Source organism: Haliotis rubra, unplaced genomic scaffold, assembly GCF_003918875.1.
Source record: "Haliotis rubra isolate DU_JTF1 unplaced genomic scaffold, ASM391887v1 Scf219, whole genome shotgun sequence".
Classification (NCBI taxonomy): Eukaryota; Metazoa; Mollusca; class Gastropoda; order Lepetellida; family Haliotidae; genus Haliotis; species Haliotis rubra.
The window spans coordinates 453718-476274 of NW_025766214.1; the positions used below are offsets into that span (position 1 = coordinate 453718).

At 41.5% G+C, this 22557-nt stretch overlaps 2 protein-coding genes across 2 annotated transcripts; both read right to left on the reverse strand.

The window, feature by feature from the left end:
* Positions 1-6768: 6768 nt before the first annotated feature.
* On the reverse strand, positions 6769-12446 carry LOC124277140 (caspase-3-like). The gene is made up of 6 exons (XM_046712796.1): positions 12373-12446; positions 11163-11222; positions 10671-10918; positions 9746-9921; positions 8749-8908; positions 6769-7513 (listed from the first exon to the last, which is right to left on the reverse strand). The coding sequence occupies exons 2-6, from the start codon at positions 11192-11194 to the stop codon at positions 7266-7268; spliced, it is 864 nt and encodes a 287-aa protein (XP_046568752.1). The 5' UTR covers positions 11195-11222; positions 12373-12446; the 3' UTR covers positions 6769-7265.
* A 1850-nt stretch (positions 12447-14296) lies between these two features.
* LOC124277141 (caspase-7-like) lies at positions 14297-20858 on the reverse strand. Its single transcript, XM_046712797.1, has 5 exons — positions 20726-20858; positions 19854-20060; positions 18072-18247; positions 17244-17409; positions 14297-14963 (listed from the first exon to the last, which is right to left on the reverse strand). Exons 1-5 carry the CDS (start codon positions 20751-20753, stop codon positions 14689-14691), a joined length of 852 nt encoding a protein of 283 aa, XP_046568753.1. The 5' UTR covers positions 20754-20858; the 3' UTR covers positions 14297-14688.
* Between the last annotated feature and the right edge of the window lie 1699 nt (positions 20859-22557).

Below are 22557 nucleotides of genomic sequence, written 5' to 3' on the forward strand. Positions count from 1 at the left end.
TGTATAGTTTTGAGCGCTTGTTCGTTATTATTTCTAAAAAAACAGGATTAATGAAAGAGCAGTTCAGGATTATCTGGAATGTGAGTGATTATAAATCCACCTGCATCTTCATCTTTCCTAAATATCATGTCACATGTAAGCTGATGTTATCAAAGTTTGAACATCTAAACAGAAGACAGCTGCGGATATACAATATGTAATGACTTTTGCTGAGAATACGTGCTTCAGTAGTTTTAATAAATAATTAAAAAAGTAATAACTATATTAATTGTGTATATATTGACAGGATAATATTTCTAATCTTACACTTGCAGCCATTTATGTGTTCATGCATAATGGATTACTAACCTGTTTTAACCTATTTTATGGTAACTTAATGTACTTACCAATAGCGTTATAATAATGATAATAATAATGCTAAAAAATGTATATAGCGCTAAATCCAACCACTACAATATTCCAACAAAATGGCTTGGGTCTGTAAAATATTGAGTTTGGGCCAGATAATCCAGTGACCAACAGTATGAGCATCAATCTACGCATTTGGGCTACGATGACATGTATTGGGCAATCAAGTCAGCGAGCCTGACAACCCAATCCTGTTAGTTGTCTCTTACGACAAGCATGGGTTGCTGAAGACCAAATCTAACCCGGATGTGCGATATTTTAACAAGCATACCAAACTCATACACAGAATCCAAAACGACATGTTCTTTCTCATCCCATTCAGAGGGGAGGTGCAGGGGGGCGCACCCCTCCTTTTGTTCAGAAAGTTTGTTATATGACCATTGAAACTCGGGTGGAAATGAAGTGTGCACCCCCCTTTTCTCAATAGTGTACAAGCCCCCTTTCTCAAAAAGCTGTATCCGCCCCTGCCATTTAAGGGAGTAAAGGAGTGTAATTTTACGCCGATTTGAGCAATATTCCATCAGTAAAACGGCGGGAGACACCAGAAATTGGCTTCACACATTGTACCCATGTGAAGAATGGAACTCGGGTTTCGGGGTGACGAGGGAAAGCTTTAACCACTAGGCTACTCCACCGCCCGTATCCCTTTCACGCCGAAACATACATAACTGAGTTGTTTTTGTTTAGTTGTTGTTGTTTTGTCTTGTTACCTGTTTCATTAATCGGGGTCGTGGGGTAGCCTAGTGGTTAAAGCGTTGGCTCGTCACGCCGAAGAACCGGGTTCGAATCCCCACATGGGTACAATGTGTGAAGCCCATTTCTGGTGTCCCCTGCCGTGATGTTGCTGGAATATTGCTAAAAGCGGCGTAAAACCAAAACTCAGTCAGTCAGTTTCATCAATCAATGGCACTCATTGAGAATCTCCATGTTAGACGACCCCAACAGCCAGGAGAGTCAATTCGCTGTTTAATAATCTTATGGCCGCAGTTATAAATCAAGTTCTTTAGAATCACTGGGCTTATTTCTCTGCGTTGCTGAAGAACAGTTCTAACTTTTTAGTCTTCACGAGACGCATAACTCGTGGTTTGTCAGTGGTAGGTTCACCAAAGTGGACCTAAGACCTGAATAACCTTGGGTGTTCCTCCCACGGTCAGCCTTCACGCTATGATATGATATCAATACAAGTCATTTTTCGTCCGATCATAGGTCTTCTGTCGACAGTCCTTGCTCTGGCTGTAAAGAGGGCTGTTGATCCCCACAGACATTCTCAACTCTTGAATGATGGCTTGTGTTTAGGATAGGGTATCTTTTATAAGTTAGCCACAGTTCTACAATTGTTCACGCGATAATAGAAACAACAGATGTTTTTAGGCGTCCGAAAACCATGACACAACGATAACTCATAACACCCACCCACAAGAAAAGAGTTATTAATATAAGGCTATTTACTTTGACAATGCGTAACGTGAGATGTCTATAACGGTGGGCACTTGCAAAATGACTTTCAAGATGAAAATCTTATTTATATTGAACATAAACAAATATTTTGTTAGGTTATCAGAATGCTTCAGGTTAGTTTGAATGTACCATGATCTATAAGATTCTACAGTTTCTCCAGGTGTGTCTCTTTGCTATGAGACCCATACAGAGCTCCAGATAAGATTTAGCTCATGTGGGTACTGTACCCACTGTATTTTTTGGAGTGGGTATTATGAATGTTGAGTGGGTATTTCATTTTCCGTTACCCACTGTTTTCAAATATGTGCGTATTTCAGTCATTTTACTCAACTAAGTATATGTCATTGAGTAAGTTTACTAAGCAGGTATGTTCTGCCTTAGGTCATACCTAATCAAAACCAATTTAAATATAATGGAAATGATTTCATAAAAATCACTCATCCCATACTGACAGTACAACACTTGTCCTATACTAACAGTACAACTTGATAGCAATCGATGTCTTTTTCATTACGAAGCGATTTTTATAAATATATTCCGTACGCATTTGTTTTAAACTTTTTGCGTATCTAACATTTTAAATGCGTAATTAGTACGCAGCAATTATTTTTTCAATGCGGCGTAATTGAAATTTTCTATGCGTATTTTACCCGGATACGCAGCTTATCTGGGCCTCTTGCCATATATAATATATGTTAAGCATGAAGAAAGGCATGTGGTGGTCAGGTTGGCTGATTGGTTGATGGTCATCGTATGCAGTTTCCGTTGATCTATGTTCATGACATCAATCACTGGACCGTCTCCTCCAGACTGACGTCATACAGTTAAGAAAACACCGAGAAGAGACAACAACGCAATAGAGTGAATGTAACATTTGTTACAGGAAGTAATTATTATTAGTGAGTGAGTTTAGTTTTACGCCTCAATATTTCAGCTATATAGCGGCGGTCTGTAAATAATTGAGTCTGGACCAGACAATCCAGTGATCAACAGCATGAGCATCAATCTACGCAATTGGGGTACGATGACATGGGTCAACCAAGCCAGCGATCTTGACCACTCGATCTTGTTAGTCGCCTCTTACGACAATTATGGGTTACAATTCTATCCCAGATCTTAACGGGTAATAACACAATAGAGTGAATGTAACATTTATTACAGGAAGTACTTAGTATTAAACTAGCTGCATGTTGCTATATGGTATTTTCACAAATATTATATTGATATATGGTATTGGTTTAAACATATCGTGTAAGTAAGGATACAGGAAAAAGGGTCCTTTTTATTCCACAGACACTAATATTCCACCTTCATCAATGCAGCATATGAATATCCAGGACAGGACATTGTTTCTGTCCGAATACGACGACAGGCAACAGGTGTACACATTGAGACCACCCGATCCTCAGTTTAGACGTTCAACATGGGGGCATATGGTCTGGAAACTGCACGAGCTTATAAGTATAGTTTGTACAGATACAGATCAAATATACATGTATGATGAACGCATTGTCGGCCGCTCAAATACCCCTTTGTAGTTTGTAAATGCAATCAAATTATCATCCAAATAGATATTGAGATTACTCAGATACAATGTCTCATTTTCCCACATTGTATACTGACGGAAAACGTAGCTGTCCTTCATATAAGAAAATAATAACAGAATGTTTGGTCTTTTGTGATCATTATTTTATCGTAGATATCACAGATATCCATTGACAAAACCCTTACAGGGTGAAACGCCCTCAGAGTGAGGAGGTGTAACAAGTCACTTAAACATGTCAGTGTTGATTGAGACAGTCTCAGGGATATTGGTCCTGTGGCTTCCCGTGAAGATCCGGGTTAGAATTGGTCTTCAGTGAGGTGAGGTGAAGTTGGGTTTAACGTCGTGCTTGAGAATATTTCGCTCATATGATGACGTGCATGCGTGTGTATGTGTAGGTGCGGCTGCTTGTACTAGCCCAGACTGAAGCTGGTTTTATAGTGCTAGCCCACTGAGATACCATGACACAGTGAAGCATGAATACCCCACTCAGACACATTATACTGAGTCCGAGCCGACCAGTCATTGTTGTACCCAGTAATGCCGAGCGCCAGGCAGGGACCAACAAGTACCATATTTTAACGTCTTTTGGTATGACGCGGTCGGGGATCGAACCCGCGACCTTCCGCTCTCCGGGCGGACGCTCTAACCACTACACCACGGAGGCGGTCTGGTCTTCAGTAACTCATACTTGTCGTAAGAGGCGACTAACGGAATCGGGTGGTCAGGCTCGCTGACTTGGTTGACACATGTCCTGGTATCCCAATTGCGTACATAGATGCTCATGATGCTGATCACTGGATTGTCTGATCCAGACTCGATATTTTACAGACCGCCGCCATATAGCTGCAATAGTGCTGAGTGCGGCGTTAAACAACAATCCAATCCCATGATCCTGAGGCTAGCCCAAGATAACCCAACTTAACGTGCGTTGTCGGAAGGTTCTGGTCCTGTCGTAGGTGTCTACGCATCCCATTTTCTATGGGAGACCGATAAGGAGAAACAAATAGCCGTGGCCGTTACGTCCCTGCATTTTCTCAAAGGGTACAATATGATCTCGAACGACGTCGTCCCGGTAGCGACAAATTGGCATTCTATTGATGAACTGTGTTTTATCAAGTGTAGCGATGTCATACCATACTATTACACTTCCATCCCATACTGACGACGTCGAACATCGTAAGCGTCGCTACAACGGTTTAAACCCCAGCACGACCACAAGAGCTTATCAGGAGATCCCTTCTCTGTGAAGTGTACTGTTCTGAGTGCCGTTGTACAAAGCGATCTCAGGGCTAAGGTGACCGTAACTCCTATACCTTAACATAGATTTTTTAGTTTTTTTTAGTTGTTTTTTTTAATTGGTTCCCAAGATTACAATATTGCAGATATACCAAGCCGTACGGCTTAAAGTAATATGGCTACATGATGTACAGGTGAGATATATTTGTATTAATATATTTATAAACATGCATAATTCATTAAATAGATAATGTACAGATAATGTCAGGTACAAGTCAATACAGTTCAAGTCATCTAAGTACTCGGGAGAGAAGGCTCCATTTATGATGGAAATTATTTATTTTATCATTTTGGCTGATATATGTTTTTCCACAAAGAATATTTCTTTTAGAGTTTTTATATAGAAAGTTAGATTTGGAAGCATATTTTTAATACAGCATAAGTGAATATGTCTCTTTGCAGCAATGATGATGTGATTTAGTAATCTATTTTCATGTTGAGTACCAAACCAAATCATGTTTTTTGATAATTTCAATGGATGTGGATTATAATTGTTAAGCCAAATTTGTAGGTTTATCCAAAATGTTTGAGTCTCCTGACATTCCCAGTACACATGACACACACTCTCATTTACATCTTTGCAAAAACAACACAAACTGTTGTCAATTTTTTTCATTTTGACCAATTCCTTTTTTGTGTAAATAATACCTTGTAGAAATCTATATTGAAAGTCTATAAGCTTTGTGTCTTGCAATCCCTTTCTATATACTGTAAATATATTTTTCCAATCAAAGTCAGATTCAGGAAATAAAAGCTGCCATTTATTACAAATGTTTGGATATTTATCATTACAAATAAGTTTATCGTAAAAAGTTCTGCAGCCTTTGGATGCTTTTACTAAATGTATCTGGCATTGGTTAACATTCAAATTACTGACTGGAATAGAGAGACAGTGCTTTAAAGTATATTTCCAAGATTCAGGTAATATGTTCAGTAAATATCTGAAATCTAAAAAAGTGCCTTTGATATGATAATTTTCTTTTAAAGATTCTATTGATAGTAAACCATTCTCATCACATATATCCCTAATATTCATAATCTATGGGAGACCGATAAGGAGAAACAAACAGCCGTGGCCGTTACGTCTCTGCATTTTCTCAAAGGGTACAACATGATCTCGAACGACGTCGTCCCGGTAGCGACAAATTGGCATTCCATTTCATCCCATACTGACGACGTCGAGCATCGTAAGCGTCGCTACAACGGTTTAAACCCCAGCACGACCACAAGAGCTTATCAGGAGATCCCTGCTCTGTGAAGTTTACTGTTCTGAGTGCCGTTGTACAAAGCGATCTCAGGGCTAAGGTGACTGTAACTCCCATACCTTAACACAGACTTAAGGTAGTCTTAGAGCTAAGATGCTCTGTACAAGGGCACCCATGGCCATAAGGGTAACATGGAAGCAAACGTTAGTGTGGCGCTGGACGCGAGTTCCGAATGTTGTGCCTCTAACTGGTCTCATCCCAGGAATGTCCCAGCTGTTATAATGTGGCAGTTTGGTGTCGGTTCGGTAGATTTATCACCCGAATGTGATTGCTTTGTTGCCGTGACGTCACCCGTTGTCCGACTGTATATAAAGTCTCCAAACAGATGATATTTTGTTTTGATGAAGATCAAATGCCTGGCAACATTGTTTTGCGCCATTCCTGTTTGCAGCTTAAAGAAGGCGCGTTGACGTTGATTTTCAACAAGCCGCTGCTTGTAACGTATGCGTGATTTCCGGTTTAAAAGTTTCTTATGAGAACCTGGCAATCATTACGTGCTTTTCACATGTAAAAAACAGCACTTTTGTGCGTTTAATGCTCTCAACAAACACGCAACATACAACTTGTGCATGAATCATGTACTTAAAGTCGAAGTGTATTGAAATGTTTTCTTAAATTCAGAAGAAAGAAAGTGAAACACAGTTACATCTTTCAGCAACCCATGCTTGTCGTAAGAGGCGGGTTGGTTGACACACGTCATCATATCCCAGTTGCGTAGATTAATGCTCTTGCTTTTCATCACTGGGTTATTTACAGGCCGCCGCCATATTGCTGGAATATTGCTGAGTGCAGCAATAAACAACACACAAATGATCACATCGTCTTGGCTCCTGACCGGGAACACAGTCTCCATTAAATATTTGAAGTTACTAGTATGAAATATCAAACCACGTCATAATTCTCATTTACTTCTCAGACACATCGTGTTTTCTAAAGACGCTTTAAAGACACACACATCAAAGGACACGTTTGTCCTGTAACGCATTCATGAAACAAAACGTGAGAGAGAAAGTTAATTTTATCCAAGGGACGAAACCCGTCTTTGATAGATGATTTCACAAGGGCATGGGTACTACATATTTCGAAAGTCTTCAGACCGTTTGGCCTCCTGTGTCCCCTGGATTGATCGGAGTGGGAGCCGATGTGTTTCCGGTGAAAGCTTCTGTACTTTAAAATAACCAAAAAAGTGTGTGTGTGCGTGCGTGCGTGCGTGCGTGTGTGCGTGCCTTTGCCCTTTGCCTTTCTAAATCAAGCGTAGAAGTCATTTATACCCAATACATATACAATAAATGCTACTCTTTAGGGCGGAAGTATACGTCCTTGGTCAGCATGGACACCACACTAGGTATCTGTTTCATCTTGTAAACATACGGTCTTTTAACATCTCGTATCTCTTGAACTTCGAATCCGTATGCCACCATCTTGTTGACTCTTGTCATCAAGGTCATGAGGTCAAGTCTTGCGCCATGTTCCTTCAGAACTTCACACAGCGCCTGTATGAACACCGAACCCTGTATGTTGTCACGCCACGAGTAGTACCCTGTAACAACAGATGTCATGAACATGTTTGTTTGTTTGTTGTTTAACGCAGCACGCAATATGACAATTATATGGTGGCGGTCTGGACAAGACAATCCAGTGATCAGTAACATGCACATCGATCTACGCAATTGGGATACGATGACATGTGTCAACCAAATCTGAAGTCAACCAAGTCAGCGAGCCTGACCACCCGATACCGTTAGACACCTCTTACGACAAGCATGGGTTGCTGAAGACCAATTCAAACCCAGATCTTCACGGGAACATGATTTAGACAGGGATATTTAGAGAACAGCCAACGAACTAGGAGGAATCTGTCTCGAACGAATACACCGTGTTAATACTACCTTTGGTGAGGGGGTTAACATGATTCATTCACTAGAGACTAGGTTTTTCTGTGAATTTCTCACCGACATTTTCAGAGAGAAAAATAAGAAGAGTATAGGCAATATCATTCCACAGATAAATCTCACAGAAGACAGCCGAGTGTACAGGTAACGTCATGTCATCAACCTGTGACGTCATGAACAATGAATGAAATCATTTCATGCTTTTCTCATGAATGAAGTACTGTGACTGGAATAGTCATGTTGTAACCGCATATACAATCATGCAACTTGGTTCGTAAATGATGTCACCCCAAGATGGATATCCCCTGTGTTTTTAATTGTATCTGTACAAGTTTCGATGATGATGTAACGTGGGAATGTCTCTGGATAGAGATATATTTTTAGGGAGACAATCTACTTAAGTTAATGTCAGGAATGATTTCAAATCAAACGCCAAATGTAATATTTATGATTTACTTGGGACGGAAGTTTTTTCAAGTACATTTACGGTAGCAATATATATTTTACGCCCGTTTCCTTCGGGTCACCTGAAGTCTATTTAACATAAAATAACATTACATACACGTGTTAATTAACGTTGTTCGCAATGGTTCATAACCACTTGGCTACCCCACCGCCCCTTATAAAACACATACCCTGTTAAGGTTGTTTCAATTTGATGTAAAACCCTTGGATGTGTTTTATCTACCACTTCAGGTAGACAGGTTAATTGGGTTTTAACTTTGTGTTCGAGATTATGGGATTATCACATTCTACCCATTTGGAGAACTGAACCCTTACTTCGACGAGGCGATCACTGGCGCTTTACCTCTAGGCCACCACTCTTATTAATATATGATACATGATAGTATAAATGATATAAAATGACGAGTATAGTAACTACCTGAAACAACGGAGTACGCGATGAGGAAGTCTGCCTCTGTTGGGATCCTGTACGTCACCGGCTCCTCCGTGTCATCTCCATCGTCGTCCTCGTCCCCACCAACCATGTTCACGGCGTCAGTGACGTCGGCTCCAAAGTCAGTCGCCTTTCCTCTGCATGCCTGAAAAGTTCTTAAAGTCGTATATATCCATCCTGAATAGACTGATTGTGAGATGAAAAGGCTCTGAGTAGGTGAGTGAGGTTAGTTTTACGCCGCACTCAGCAATATTTCACCTATAGGGCGGCGGTCTGTAAATAATCGGATCTGGACCAGGCAACCAGGGATCAACAGCATGAACATCAATCTACGCAAATGGTATACGATGACATGTGTCAACCAAGTCAGCGAGCCTGACCACCCGATCCCGTTAGTCGCCTCTTATGACAAGCATGAGTTACTGAAGATCAATTCCAACCAGGATTTTCACGGGTACGGTCTGAGTAAGTGACCAGGGGCAGTGTTCTTGTTTTGTCAATAAAGCCCAAAGTTACGCTGGTCTTGGATGTTTTATTTCACCGAAGTTAACGTTCCAGGACCTCTATTTATCTGTGTTTTCAAATTCAAATGCTTTTAAAATTGTGACGTCACACTTATAGTCTATGCAAGATACAGTTTTCAAGCCAAACCAACCTGTATAGCTTCGCACAGTCGCTTGATAACTATATTCGGTCATGCTTTTACCAAGGACAGTCTGGGATAAGAGTTCACCCTTAAAGGATCCTGGCACAATTATACAACCCAACTCTGCACAGCGAATATCGGGGCCTTAGATCATTACAGATCACAGGGACACCCGTTCCAAGCGTGTTACATAAAGATGAGTAACCACTTTCGCCGATCTATCTTAGTGCTAAAACCAGTTTAACTCTTGTAACGTCCAAGAGGGTTAACATCGCCTTGGTCTGTGCTTGGAAGGAAGGACGTGTGCATGCTAAGTTGTTAGTGTTTTCAACTCACCTGGATGAAGAATAGTTTTGGTTTACCAGTCAGCGTTGGACAACGGTGACCTTTGAATGGGTCCAAGAGTCTGGTGACCTCCACTGGACCATCCGTGCCGTAGATCTTGTCCTCCTCCCCGTGAGACAGAATCACGCACACGAAGCAGTCGCTGTCACTGTGGTCGTCTTTAGATGCTGCAGTACCGGTTAGATTGACTGACATCCGTTAATCAACCTCATCACATGTATTAATAACATTTAACTTACTCAGAAGAAATTCAGCAATAGTCCAGCTATATGGCGACAATCTATAAGTTACCTGCATCAAACACCTCAGTGAATGCAGTGTATGAAATAAGCCAAAAACTCAGCCAACCATTAGGGCTGGTAACTTCAAAATGTTACCAGCCCAAAATGGATTTAACCAGACCAAAAAATCCAAACAAAATAACTCCATTTTTAGTTACTATGAATAATTTAATGAACCTGTGACATGTATTTCCTGTCTAACAGTCTATTGAAAACAGTCATTTACTCAGATGTATGGAACATGTTATCTATTTTTGTTACCAGACCATCGGGCTGGCTAGCTGTAAATATAGTCAGTCCGTCAGAAATCTAGCCCGTTTCGGACGAGCCTTATTTTATACACTGGTGAATGACATCAGTAGTAACGTCCCATACTGTCGAATTATTTTATGTTATATCAGGAATGTTGACACGAGGGGCCAAATAATTTTGGGACATTTACAGGAAGTCATGTGATCAATGTTTTTATTGTTTTGATGTCAAGGTGCAATCAGTAATATTACAGTTATATGAAGCCAGCAATTAATCAGTTGAGTATTTTCCGGGAAATACAGTTTTCAGGTTAAAAACAGTCAATGCCACAGATACGTTGACACACAATCAGGGATGAACACGAGAGAGGACAGTTTACTTACCTTGAGTCATCACCTCCTGCATCTGTTTCTTGGTCTGATTGATATACATCCTCACATCAAACCCCAGCTCCTCCCAGCGTTCTGCCACCTCCCTCCCATCCTGGTCTGTACCTCCTCGACATCCCACCCCCAGGGTGGTGAAGTCTCTGTTGTTGATGACGACAGCGACACCACGGTTACAGTGATCCATGTTGTACACGTCGGGAACGTTGGACATGTCGCATCTCACTATCGTCACTTTGCCCCGCCTGACGATTGAAGTACGAAATGCACTGCCTCTCTTAATGTGCGTTTGTGCGTATGCGTTCTATTTGGGTCACTTATTTTTATCAGGACATTCACAATGTGACATGCATATATTTCCAATAATGTCTGACAAACATTATATATTTATTAAATATCCAGTTATCTCGGTGATTGGTGGGAATTTGTCCGAATGAACTGAGAGGACTAGGATATAATTTTAACTTTTGACAAAGGCGGGTGACTAACCTTTGAGAAGGCGCCAGATAAGAATCTTCCATACCGTTATGTCGATATATTTTACAAAATCTGAAAACAAAGACTTGAATGTAATGCATGTATTGCAGCATTTATTTGTGCTTCATAAAAATTGAAATCGCGTGGTGCTTTATAACAAAGCAATCAGAACCTACTCGGTTCTAATGAAGATGCAGTCCTAATCTAAATCTTGCATAATGTACAACCATAGTCTATGTGGTGCTTTATCCAGGTGTGATCGTAATCTACGTGGTCCTTTTATACAGGTGTAATCGTAATACACGCGGTGCTTTATACAGGCGTAATCGTAATCTACATGGTGCTTTATCGTAATCTACATGGTGCTTTAAACAAGTGTGATCATCATCTACGTGGTCCTTTTATACAGGTGTAATCGTAATCCACGTGGTGCTTTAAACAAGTGTAATTGTAATCTACGTAGTGCTTTATACAGGTGTAATCGTAATCTACGTGGTGCGTAATGTAATCGTAACCCACGTGGTGCTTTATACAGGTGTAAAATCTCAAGTGGTGCTTTATACAGGTGTAATCGTAATCCACGTGGTGCTTTATACAGGTGTAATCGTAATCCACGTGGTGCTTTATACAGGTGTAATCGTAATCTACGTGGTGCTTTAAACAGGTGTAATCGTAATCCACGTGGTGCTTTATACAGGTGTAATCGTAATCTACGTGGTGCTTTATACAGGTGTAATCGTAATCCACGTGGTGCTTTATACAGGTGTAATCGTAATCCACGTGGTGCTTTATACAGGTGTAATCGTAATCCACGTGGTGCTTTATACAGGTGTAATCGTAATCTACGTGGTGCTTTAAACAGTGTAATTGTAATCCACGTGTAATCGTAATCCACGTGGTGCTTTATACAGGTGTAATCGTAATCTACGTGGTGCTTTATACAGGTTTAATCCACGTAATTTACGTGCATACTCATCGTTGTGCTGAAAGGTATTGTCATAATCATCGCGAGGATAATAGTCTCTATATACACATATCACAGATATGAACCTACATATATTCTAGAAAAAAAATAACTAAAAGAGTCCATGATACATTAAGAAACTTGATTCTAATGACCACCAACAAATGCTATTTTTACTATGTTTATTGTTGTTTATTGATGTCAATCTTTGCATTTGAAAACCATATAAACTATAAACAAATATATAGATATACTTACATTAAGCAACTGACCGTTTGAATTATTGTAACCTCACGTTTCAACAACCAGATCGTGAAACTTATTTATACACCCACCTCTAAGGGGTCATCTCAAAAGGAACGTTTTATTTACGAGTATGTTAGCAGTCAGTACAACGATTACCAACCGACACGTGTATAGACAAGGCAAATTAAAGTTCATTTCCATTTCTCAGCTTCTATTCTGACGATTGTATATATACGAAGAACACATAAAGCATAGTTATATCTTTTTAATAAAACGTTATAAATGTGCAAACAGTATAATCGGCCCTCGCTCCGATATAGAATACAGAATGACGACAAAAGTTATGACACTCTCCCCGAGCATCACACTAAGCTGTCCAAGTGTTGTGTCATACTAAGTACATGTATACATGGTCGACTGTAGGCGGGTCACTACGCCCGGACACTATTGTGTTGGTGACTGATAATTACCTTACAAACCCCTTGTATGGAATTTGACCTCCAGATAATACCCGAGTAGGTCTCAAGCGAACACCTGCATCATGTCGACACCATGTAACGATAAGGCTACATTAGGCAAAGCATACGGGTCCTTTGTGAATATGTGTTCATGGAAACATAAAGAGATTAACGGTATGAACTCTCACGGTGACTAGTCTCCATGAAATACAACCACTTTACCTTGTCCAACATCTTACCTCTTGGTCAGCACAGCGTCAGGGTAATTTGTGTACTTCCCATTTGAGAAAACTCTTTGCCTGAGGAAATTCAGTTTGCAGGATTTATAGTTTATGTTTTGTAAAATATTATCTCACGGAGGCACTGACTCTCCAAATATCGCCCCGCTCATCTGATTTAGACATCATCTCGTCGAGGTAAGTCTGTACATCATAGGTTTGATGTGACACCACTGATGAGGCCTTCAAAGGTATGATTGAAATTCGATCTTTAGATTTCATTTTGACTTTAAAGATACCTTTTCCCGGCCGCATTAGGTTCGACGCTCTAGTTCGACAACAGTAGATTGAAACATTCTTGAGAATAAGGTTTGAAGAATATTTCAGATTATCTCAACAAAGAATTAGTAGTATTGAGCGAGAGAGAGCGAGTTTATTTGCATATGAGGCCATACGACCTAAAATATAGTACATAATATAGTTGTGGAGTTACCAAATGAGTTCATAGTATGGATCGAAGAAACATGTTTGCTAACAATGTTTCACAGAATAAACGTATTTCAAAAAATTTCACAGAGTTGTTAATGATATTAATATCTGAGGATGTACAGAGACTTTGAATGGAGACAATGCCCACTTGATGTCTTTGGAGATAATTGCATACAAGACCATAAAATTAGTAGAATTTGGATCTTTGTAACACGGGTATTAGATAAATGAATACCTGTGAAAGGTGAAGTGGCATGTCCACCTACAGCACTCAAGCAAACATCAGTCCCTTGAAAGAAAGGCGGACTTGAAGTGTATTCATAGGTTCAGCATGGGAGCCGCGCTAATATAAACTTGTCAGAGGTACAAAGTACGTGATGCAGAGTACCAGTTGTCAGACCTTTCTCTTTGAAGAAGCCGCAGTGGCTGAGTGGGTTAGATAAGGAGATTAGGTGCCGCACTCTGAGAGTGTTGGTTCGAATCCCGGATTGGTCCTAGGTTTTCGGGTCTGATCTAGGCTGTCTAAAGGCCCCAAACTATGTCATTTGTATTGTTATGGATATGTATGAAGCGAGTCCAGATTTTCGCGAGTTCAGGAAATCTCATCAACTTGGGCTCTTCTTCAGTTTGAATGTATATCGATCTCGATATCACATTACATTTTTTATCACATAGAAAATATATTGTTACTCATAAAATATTTCATAAATTTATATCCAAAATCAGAGGTATCAGTGGTATCGATCACAATTCTTATGTATATAATGTATTTCATAGACTGAGCACAAGGCCCTGTCACACAAATGCCTGGATTTGCAGCCTTTGGTATCATTCAAATTCTGTGTTGCATGGAAGAGCGAATTTGTGAAATTCCAAAAGTGGATTTGTCGCTTGTATTAATACGGTTAATTATAGTTAGGCATGCACATCCATACAAGTCTCTGGTGGTCTTTGTTTCAGTGACAGTCTTCAGAAAATGATGACATGTGAAATCCAAGAGGTTTCAAAATTTGTCACTCGCTGTGACAAATGGAGGCCATCTTGGAATTTGGCGGCCATCTTGGATATCCAGGTGACTAACGTTTTACTCTCAGTATATAATGACACTGGGGCAAAACTTCATGCTTGAATATTCGTATTTTTCACTTTTATAAGTCCCAATATTAAGAAGGTTCTATCTTGCGTCTAACCCAAACTACTTCCTCCTTTGGAGTGAAGATGAGGTCTTTGGTCAGCATGGAGACAAACGATGGCATCTGCTTCACAGGACTCTTGTTGTTAGGGCGACCAGTACTGGATTGGAATCCCCGAGCCACCATTTTGTTGACTAGAATCAAAATTCTCAAAAGGTCCATGGTCGTGCTGTATTTCTTCAGGGCGCTACACAGGGCGTTAATGTAATATGATCCCGCCATCGGGTTTTGTGAAGCCTGGTAACCTGGAACAGAATATGTGAGTGAGTTGGGTTTACACCGCTGGTAGCAATATTCCAGCAATATCACTGCGGGGGACACCAGAAATGGGCTTCACACATTGTACCCATGTGGGGAATCGAACCCGGGTCTTTGGCGTGACGAGCGAACGCGTTAATCACTGGGCTACCCCACCGCCCCTGGACAGAATATGTAATTAGTTATGCTTTAAGTATATGTCATGGGATCAGGCGTTACATGTTATGCACTGAGGTCAAGTCAGGGCCACTGGGCTTATTTCATTACCTACATTATTCCTCAGACAGAGATGAGTAGAAATGTCCTCGCAGAAAATGTACATATTTTCCTTTAGTAAAGATTACTTTGGTTGTTGAACATGGAGCTCAATAGGGCAGTGTATGTAATATGCCATTATCATTATCTATTTACATTCGGAACAGGTCCTCTTAAAATTGTGTTCGAGATACAGAAATCAAATGTGCTGTTCTGAATGCTTGACTGCAGGCTGGGCATGTCCAACCAAATAGAAATGAACCAAATACTGTCAACGAGGCTAAACAATTTTGTCGCTTCCCGTTTGCTTATCCCCAGCCAGGATTCCTAGTTAGAACGACCCGTGAAGGTCCGGGTTATAATATTGATACATGTATTCAGTAACCCATGCTTGTCGTAAGAGGCGACTAACGGGATCGGGTGGTCAGACTCGCTGACTTGGTTGACACATGTCATCGGTTCCCAATTGCACAGATCGATGCTCATGCTATTGATCACTGGATTGTCTGGTCCAGACTCGATTATTTACAGACCGCCGCCATATAGCTGGAATATTGCTGAGTGCGGCGTAAAACTACACTCACTCACTCACTCCTAGTTAGAACGGTTCCCCGGCAACCCTGCGTTGTGAAAAGGCGATTTCAAGGATCGAGTAATTCACGTTCGGTGCTGACAATATCAATCTGTGGTTTGTCTGGTGACTCCACGGCTTACTGGTAGGCGTCATTTAGTTGGAATAGTGCCAAGAGAGGCAACACCTATCTGTCTCTTACATGCCAAGCGTCGTGGGTTGATACGAGGTGAATTCCAAATTGAAATGCAAACTAAGAAAACCAAGAAATCGGTACCCTCAGAATTGTGATGTCATTAAATGATCGGACAAAATCAGTCTATATTCAATAGATAACATTGCAATACGCGGTTTTAGGTTTATGGTCAAACAAGGCAATACAATGGGTGAGATAGCGGCAGCAGCAGTACGTACCGTGCTCTGTATGTCCAGAATACTATCACTGTGGAATGTCTTGAAACTGTTAAGTTATTGCATCTGAAATCATGCCAGCTATGCAATTAGCCATTCAAGCTGTGCTTGGTATGTATATAAGTTTTGTTTAACCCCGCACTAAGCAATATTCCGGCAATATGGTGTCCGTCTGTAAAAACGAGTCTTAACCAGTCAAACAGCATGAGCATCGGCCTACGCAATTGGGATACGATGACATGCGTCAACCAAGTCAGCAAACCTGACTACCCGATCCCATAGTCACCTTTGACTACAAACACGGTGACCAATTCTAGCCCGGAATTTCACGGGCATATGTGAGGTGACGTAAATTAACGTCGCGCTGGAGAATATTTCGCTCATATGACGACGTGCATGCGTGTGTATGTGTAGGTGCGGCTGCTTGTACTAGCCCAGACTTAAGCTGTTTTTTTTATAGTGCTAGCCCACTGAGATACCATGCCGCAGTGAAGCATGAATACCCCACTCAGACACATTATACTGACTCCGAGCCGACCAGTCCTTGTTGTACCCATTAATGCCGAGCGCCAGACAGGGACCAACAAGTACCATATTTTAACGTATTTTAATATGACGCGGTCGGGGATCGAACCCGCGACCTTCCGCTCTCCGGCGGACGCTCTAACGACTACACCACGGAGGCGGTCACGGGCATATCAGGTTGAAATAGACCTCGATCATGTCGTCCTTACATCGGTACATCCAGTCTTCTAAAAACTGTCCAATTCTAAACCTTCTCAAAACATCAACAATCATGCTCGTAACCAGGACCAGTAACTCCAACCACTTCCGGTTACAATCTGGAAGCTAAATCATTCCCCATTTTGGACGATGGTGTTTCGGTCATTTCCGGCCACAAACAATTCTGACATATACAATTACAACATCGCCAGCTGCTACCAACATTAATGAAAATAACATATAACAAATATATAATATATTGAATACAGCCCTGGAAGGATCAGTGATGTGAAATGGATGCAACTACCTGCAACGGTGGAATACGCCAGGAGGAAGTCGGCACCTGATGGGATTTTGTACGTCATAGGCATGCCGTCAACTTCATCGTAGTCATCATCATCTGCGTCATCCCCAACTACGCTCAGGGCAGCACCAACAGTAACACCGTGGTCAAGGTCCCTGCCACGACATCCCTGTGAACCAACAGATATTTCCATATTTGTTCATGGACTTACATGTGCTGCTGCATGTGGCCTATACTACTCAAAAGAAGTCAGCGAGTCTGACCATCCGATCCCATTAGTCGCCTCTTACGACAAGCATGGGTTACTGAAGATCGGTTCTAACCCGGATCTCCTCGGGTGAATCCGGAAAATGACCCGTTAAGATCGGGCTAGCGGTTATTGTATCCCTCTTACGAAGATTGATATTCATGATGTTGATCACTCGATTATCAGGTCCAGATTATTTACAGACCGCCGCCATATAGGAAAAGCAAGATTTTATGGATGTCAACGTTTTTATTGTGAATAACACGACGTTTCCGAGTGTATGCTTGCTCCTTCATCAGCTGGCATATTGCGAGTGTAGCGTTAAGCAACAAACCAACAAATAATCCGGAAATATGATAATCCGGACAAATTTCACTGAAAACTGTAGCGCCCGGAGTACCGGGGGTTCATTGTATATGTTTCAGAAACAGGATGACAATATTGTTTGTGAAATTCAATAGCTATGGCTGCTATGGAGGAATGGCTGAACGTGAAATGGGAACAAAATGATTCTGGTATTTTATGGCTATTTATTTGAAATGTAAGGAGTTTCAGATTGAAATATATTTAGCACGATATTATACCTGCATAAAAAATAATTTAGGTTTTCCAGCCAGAGATTTGCAGATATGACCTTTGAATGGTGCCACCAGTGATGATATTTTGACAGTGCCGTCGGTTGCTTTCACGTTGTCGTCCCCGCCGTCGGCGAGTATGACACAGACGAAGCAGTCACATCCACTGTGGTCGGACGCTGCGGCTGTGGAGACAGATGTCATCTTACGTCATCATCATCGTCATCATCATCATCATCATCATCATCATCGCAGTAATGATGTACGCACTGTGGGCGTGCATTAAGTGGAAATAGCGCTATGTATAAATTATTCATCATAACCATCGTCATCGTCATCATGAACATCATCTTCCGGCTGCAGCAACACCATCGGTGGTATGATTATGATACGTTTGCATATCAAATACTAAATGTCAATGCAAGACTTTACTCTCGAATTTCCATCAAGAGTAATAGACAAAATAGCGATGAAAACTATACACATGGGCATTATTCAAGCACCACCTGATTCAAGGGTCAATATCTAAATTTTGGTCCAAACAAACGATAAGACCCAAGTATACTGGAATGCACAGAAAAAGCACGTGTTTCACACAATATCTCAAAAGCTATGGGTCACGTGTTCACGTGCTGCGAAGTATGTGAACTACAGTTTCCGGAACTGATTTAAGAAAATAAACATTTCATAACGCTGACTTTCAGAAATACAGGATGGCAAGGTATTGATATGCATGACACAAGGATATCCTGGACTTGAACATTAACCACACGGCTGTCAGTCGACTTGTGAGATGCATGTGTCTACTGGTGGTGTACAAGGTCGCCCATGGCACAGAAGTCAGAGGAGGGTCGATGGCAGCGATGATCGAGTCATAATTCGTCTCGCAAGACGCAATCCCAAGACCCTTGCCAAGGAGACCCTGGCAAATGTTGGTTGGTTGGTTGGTTGGTTGGTTGGTTGTTTAACGCCTCACTCAATATAACAGCTATATGGTGGCGGTCTGTATTTAATCTAGTCTGGACCAGGCAATCCAGTGATCAACATGATCATTGATCTACGAAACTGGCATACGATGACGTGTGATAACCAAGTCAGCAAGCCTCACCACCCTATCCCGTTAGTCGCTTTTTACGACAGAATCGGTTGCTGAAGACCAATTCTAGTCCGGATCTTCACGGGTATTCCCGGCAAAAGAGAGTGAGAGTCCGAACCTCCAACAGTACCAACCGAAGGGTCTCCTGGGACCCTCTTCCTTCCCCACAGATAGGCACTGGCAGGTAAAGGCACAGGCCCTCGTGTCTTTGCGAAGATTAATTATTAAAACATTATTGTTTTTGAGATGACCCCAATTCGAAACGCTTCACAGTACACTACATCATGACCTTGTCATGATATATTGTACTGTGAAGCATTTCGAGTCGGGGGTCATCTCAAATTTTTGTATATTTAAAAAAAATCTTTAATCCTCTCAAAGACACACGGGCCTGTGGGTAAAGGTGCTGGCTCCGAGAAAACCGCTGAAAATAGTTGTCTCCTGCACGTTACCGACGGACGTTGTCGCGCGTGGAGACGTCGTAAAACGAGGTATATCACTAGGGGGATGATTCATATAGCGGAACCCTTTGGTGGTTGCTCAGTGATGATACAATCCACTCAGACGAACGCATGTAAAACTAACATTATTTGTTTTGTAGAATGAAGTTACCAATTGCGAATCGTGATTTCTACTGTTTCACTGTTATGTTTCATGGCCAACTATGTGTGCGTCTGTATTACCTGTCAACCTACCTGCTCTCATCAGTTCTTTCATCTGCTTCATCGTCTGACGTGAATACATTGTCACATCAAACCCCAGCTGCGTCAGACAATCCACCATACTCTCCCCATCCTTCCCCATCCCTCCCAGGGTGTTGTTGATGATGACGGCGAGACCTCGTCTCTCGTGGTCCATTTTGTACGAGTTGGACACCATATTCACATCGGGCTCCATGCTAACTGGTTAAGGACAATATGGTTTCTTGAAAGTCAGGCTTCGAGAGGAGTGAGTGAGTTGGACTATGTGAAGAAATTACTGTATAAAAGATATATGAAGGCCAAGATTGCCAGGGGCGTAGGTACCATTATAATAATAGCCCGGGCTTACACATTATTGAACAGCCGAGACAAGGTCGCCGTTCAACATCTGTGTCGAGAAACCGTCAGCAATGTCCTAACTTTCTTTAAAAAATAAGCTACAGATGATTTGATATTTCCGATTCGGGCTTTTAGGCAGTGAGCAGCTTCAGCAACATTAACAACATTGCCTGCTCCCCTATTTGATGAAGTTAACTCCACCTGCCGTTTGTGCCATTTGACCTCCCGGGTCATCCATATGTAGAGTAGCTCAGGTCAAGCTGAACATACCAACAAACTACAAATATGTTATACCTCGCTAAGATGGATCTATCCGTCGTCGCGAACGCGAGAACATATTACTACTTGAACATATTATCACACTATCTGGTTCATCGTCAACTGCTGATTATCAGTTCATGTTTTGAATGACTTAACATGGGGGAACCGACTGGCAATTCGTCTACATGAAGGCGGACCAGTCCGCTGTGCGACCCTGTGCCCCAATCCAATGAATCTGCATATTTGTAATGTTGTGAGAGCAATACATGCATGTTTCAGGAAGGAGGTCTGCATTACTTCAGGAATTCCTCCCACATAAAGTTGAAACGTCGTCCTTCAACTGCTGTACAGTGCAAAGCAGCGTTAAACCAACAGCAGCCACTCATGTACGAAAACCTGTAATACGACGACGATGTCCCCTGTATTTGTCAAAGCAATACCAAGGAACACTTCATGTATACACGAGATGGTAGATGATCTGGCATATGATTGGACTAAATAGAGACACAGTGATAGCATCACTCAGACGTATATAAAAAAGAACTTACAATCTGACAATTGTATGGGAAAAATAAAAAGAATGAAAACCTGACGTTGTCGAGACGGGGGACTATTCTCTAGCTATGAAAGCAAGTTTTCTTCAGCGTTAATGTCGGTCAATGACCCAGCCGTTATCAAAGTTGACTGAAGAGACGAATGGTTCCCTTTTCACATAAGACATCCGTAGAGGTACTGACGTCACAGACAGTTCAAGTGGAGTCTTTACCAATACATGAATGCGAGCTAGTAATAACAAACCTACCTGTAACTGCAGGTGTATAGTGTTGTACTTTGAAACAGGTAAGTATAGAATGTAAGTGGGTGTAATCAGCATCAAAGATATGTTATCTACCTACTTATCTACCAATGTGAATGTATACTTCTAAATAAGAAATGAATTATATACATGAATGACATTTAGAATATGATACATGAATATTTCGAAATCACATCACAGCGGAAATACATCGGACTTTTGGAAGCAGCTATGGAATTCTAAAAAGGACACTGTCGCGGTTTTCGACCAGGATAATCGCAGTCGGTGGAGCCATGGTATTTAATGTGTTACACAGTGACCGACAGTTTACTGACATCGCATTGACTGGCGTGACGAGAACCGCATTACCGGAACCGCAATGATCTGGGTGGAAATCTCCCGCAATTCTGAGCAAACAGCTTCCTCTCCAGTTTCTTAGCACCATCCTCGATGATCTCCAGGGTATACGCTCCGATAAATCTCCACTAGTATACTGGAGATTTATCGGAACGTATATGCCCTGGAGATTATATCGAGGATGCCTCCAATATTCCTGCAGAATAATGGTTGCGAGTAAACAATCCAGTCAGGACCAGAAAATGCAGTGATCGATATTGTAAGCAACTATGACACACAATCTACTGTGTCACCAAGTCTGACCACGGATCCGTTCAGTCACCTCTTACAAGTTCATTTGTGTAAGGGTTGCAGGGCCTAGATTTTCGAAGCTCTCTTAGCGCTAAGATAATCGTAAGTTAATGTTAATGTATGGCACTTACGACTATCTTAGCGCAAAGAGAGCTTCGAAAATCTAGGGCCTGGGTGCAAAGGGGTTGTCGGTTTTAATGAATCACAGGTGTTGCTGGGATGAACTACATAAGACTAGTCTCGAACAGGAGGCATGCAGGGTCTTTTTGCAAACGCGATGTTTTAATTTTGTTTTTGTAGCATCCGAAGCTTTTCTTCTCTCTGTATCAGTAGCAATCATCTTTACAGTGTGTGGTATTTCTTGAAGCACATCGCCACCCTAAGAAGGGGTGAGTGAGTGAGTATGGCTTTACGCCGCTTTTAGCAATATTCCACCAATATCACAGCGGGAACACCAGATTTGGGCTTCACACATTGTACCCATATGAGGAATTGAACCTTGGTGGCGTGACGAGCCAACACTTTATCCACTAGGCTACCCCACCGCCCCTACCCCAAGGAGGACTTTTCAAGCAAGGTCCACTATCCCAAACCATTCCGCATCCACATCTGGTGTGCCCATTCACTTTAACACACAAAACACAATCCAGTTGA

Bases quoted from the DNA above. Each gene is read 5' to 3' on its own strand.
- LOC124277140 (XM_046712796.1), bottom strand. From the start codon at position 11,194: ATGGAAGATTCTTATCTGGCGCCTTCTCAAAG. The intron at 8,909-9,745 runs GTGAGTTGAAAA...AGAACTTTTCAG, and splicing joins CAAAACTATTCTTCATCCAG to GCATGCAGAGGAAAGGCGAC. The intron at 7,514-8,748 runs GTAGTTACTATA...CTGTTGTTACAG, and splicing joins CGCGTACTCCGTTGTTTCAG to GGTACTACTCGTGGCGTGAC.
- LOC124277141 (XM_046712797.1), bottom strand. From the start codon at position 20,753: ATGCAGACCTCCTTCCTGAAACATGCAT. The intron at 18,248-19,853 runs GTAGGTTGACAG...CTGTCTCCACAG, and splicing joins GAAAGAACTGATGAGAGCAG to CCGCAGCGTCCGACCACAGT. The intron at 14,964-17,243 runs GTAGTTGCATCC...ATTCTGTTCCAG, and splicing joins GGCGTATTCCACCGTTGCAG to GTTACCAGGCTTCACAAAAC.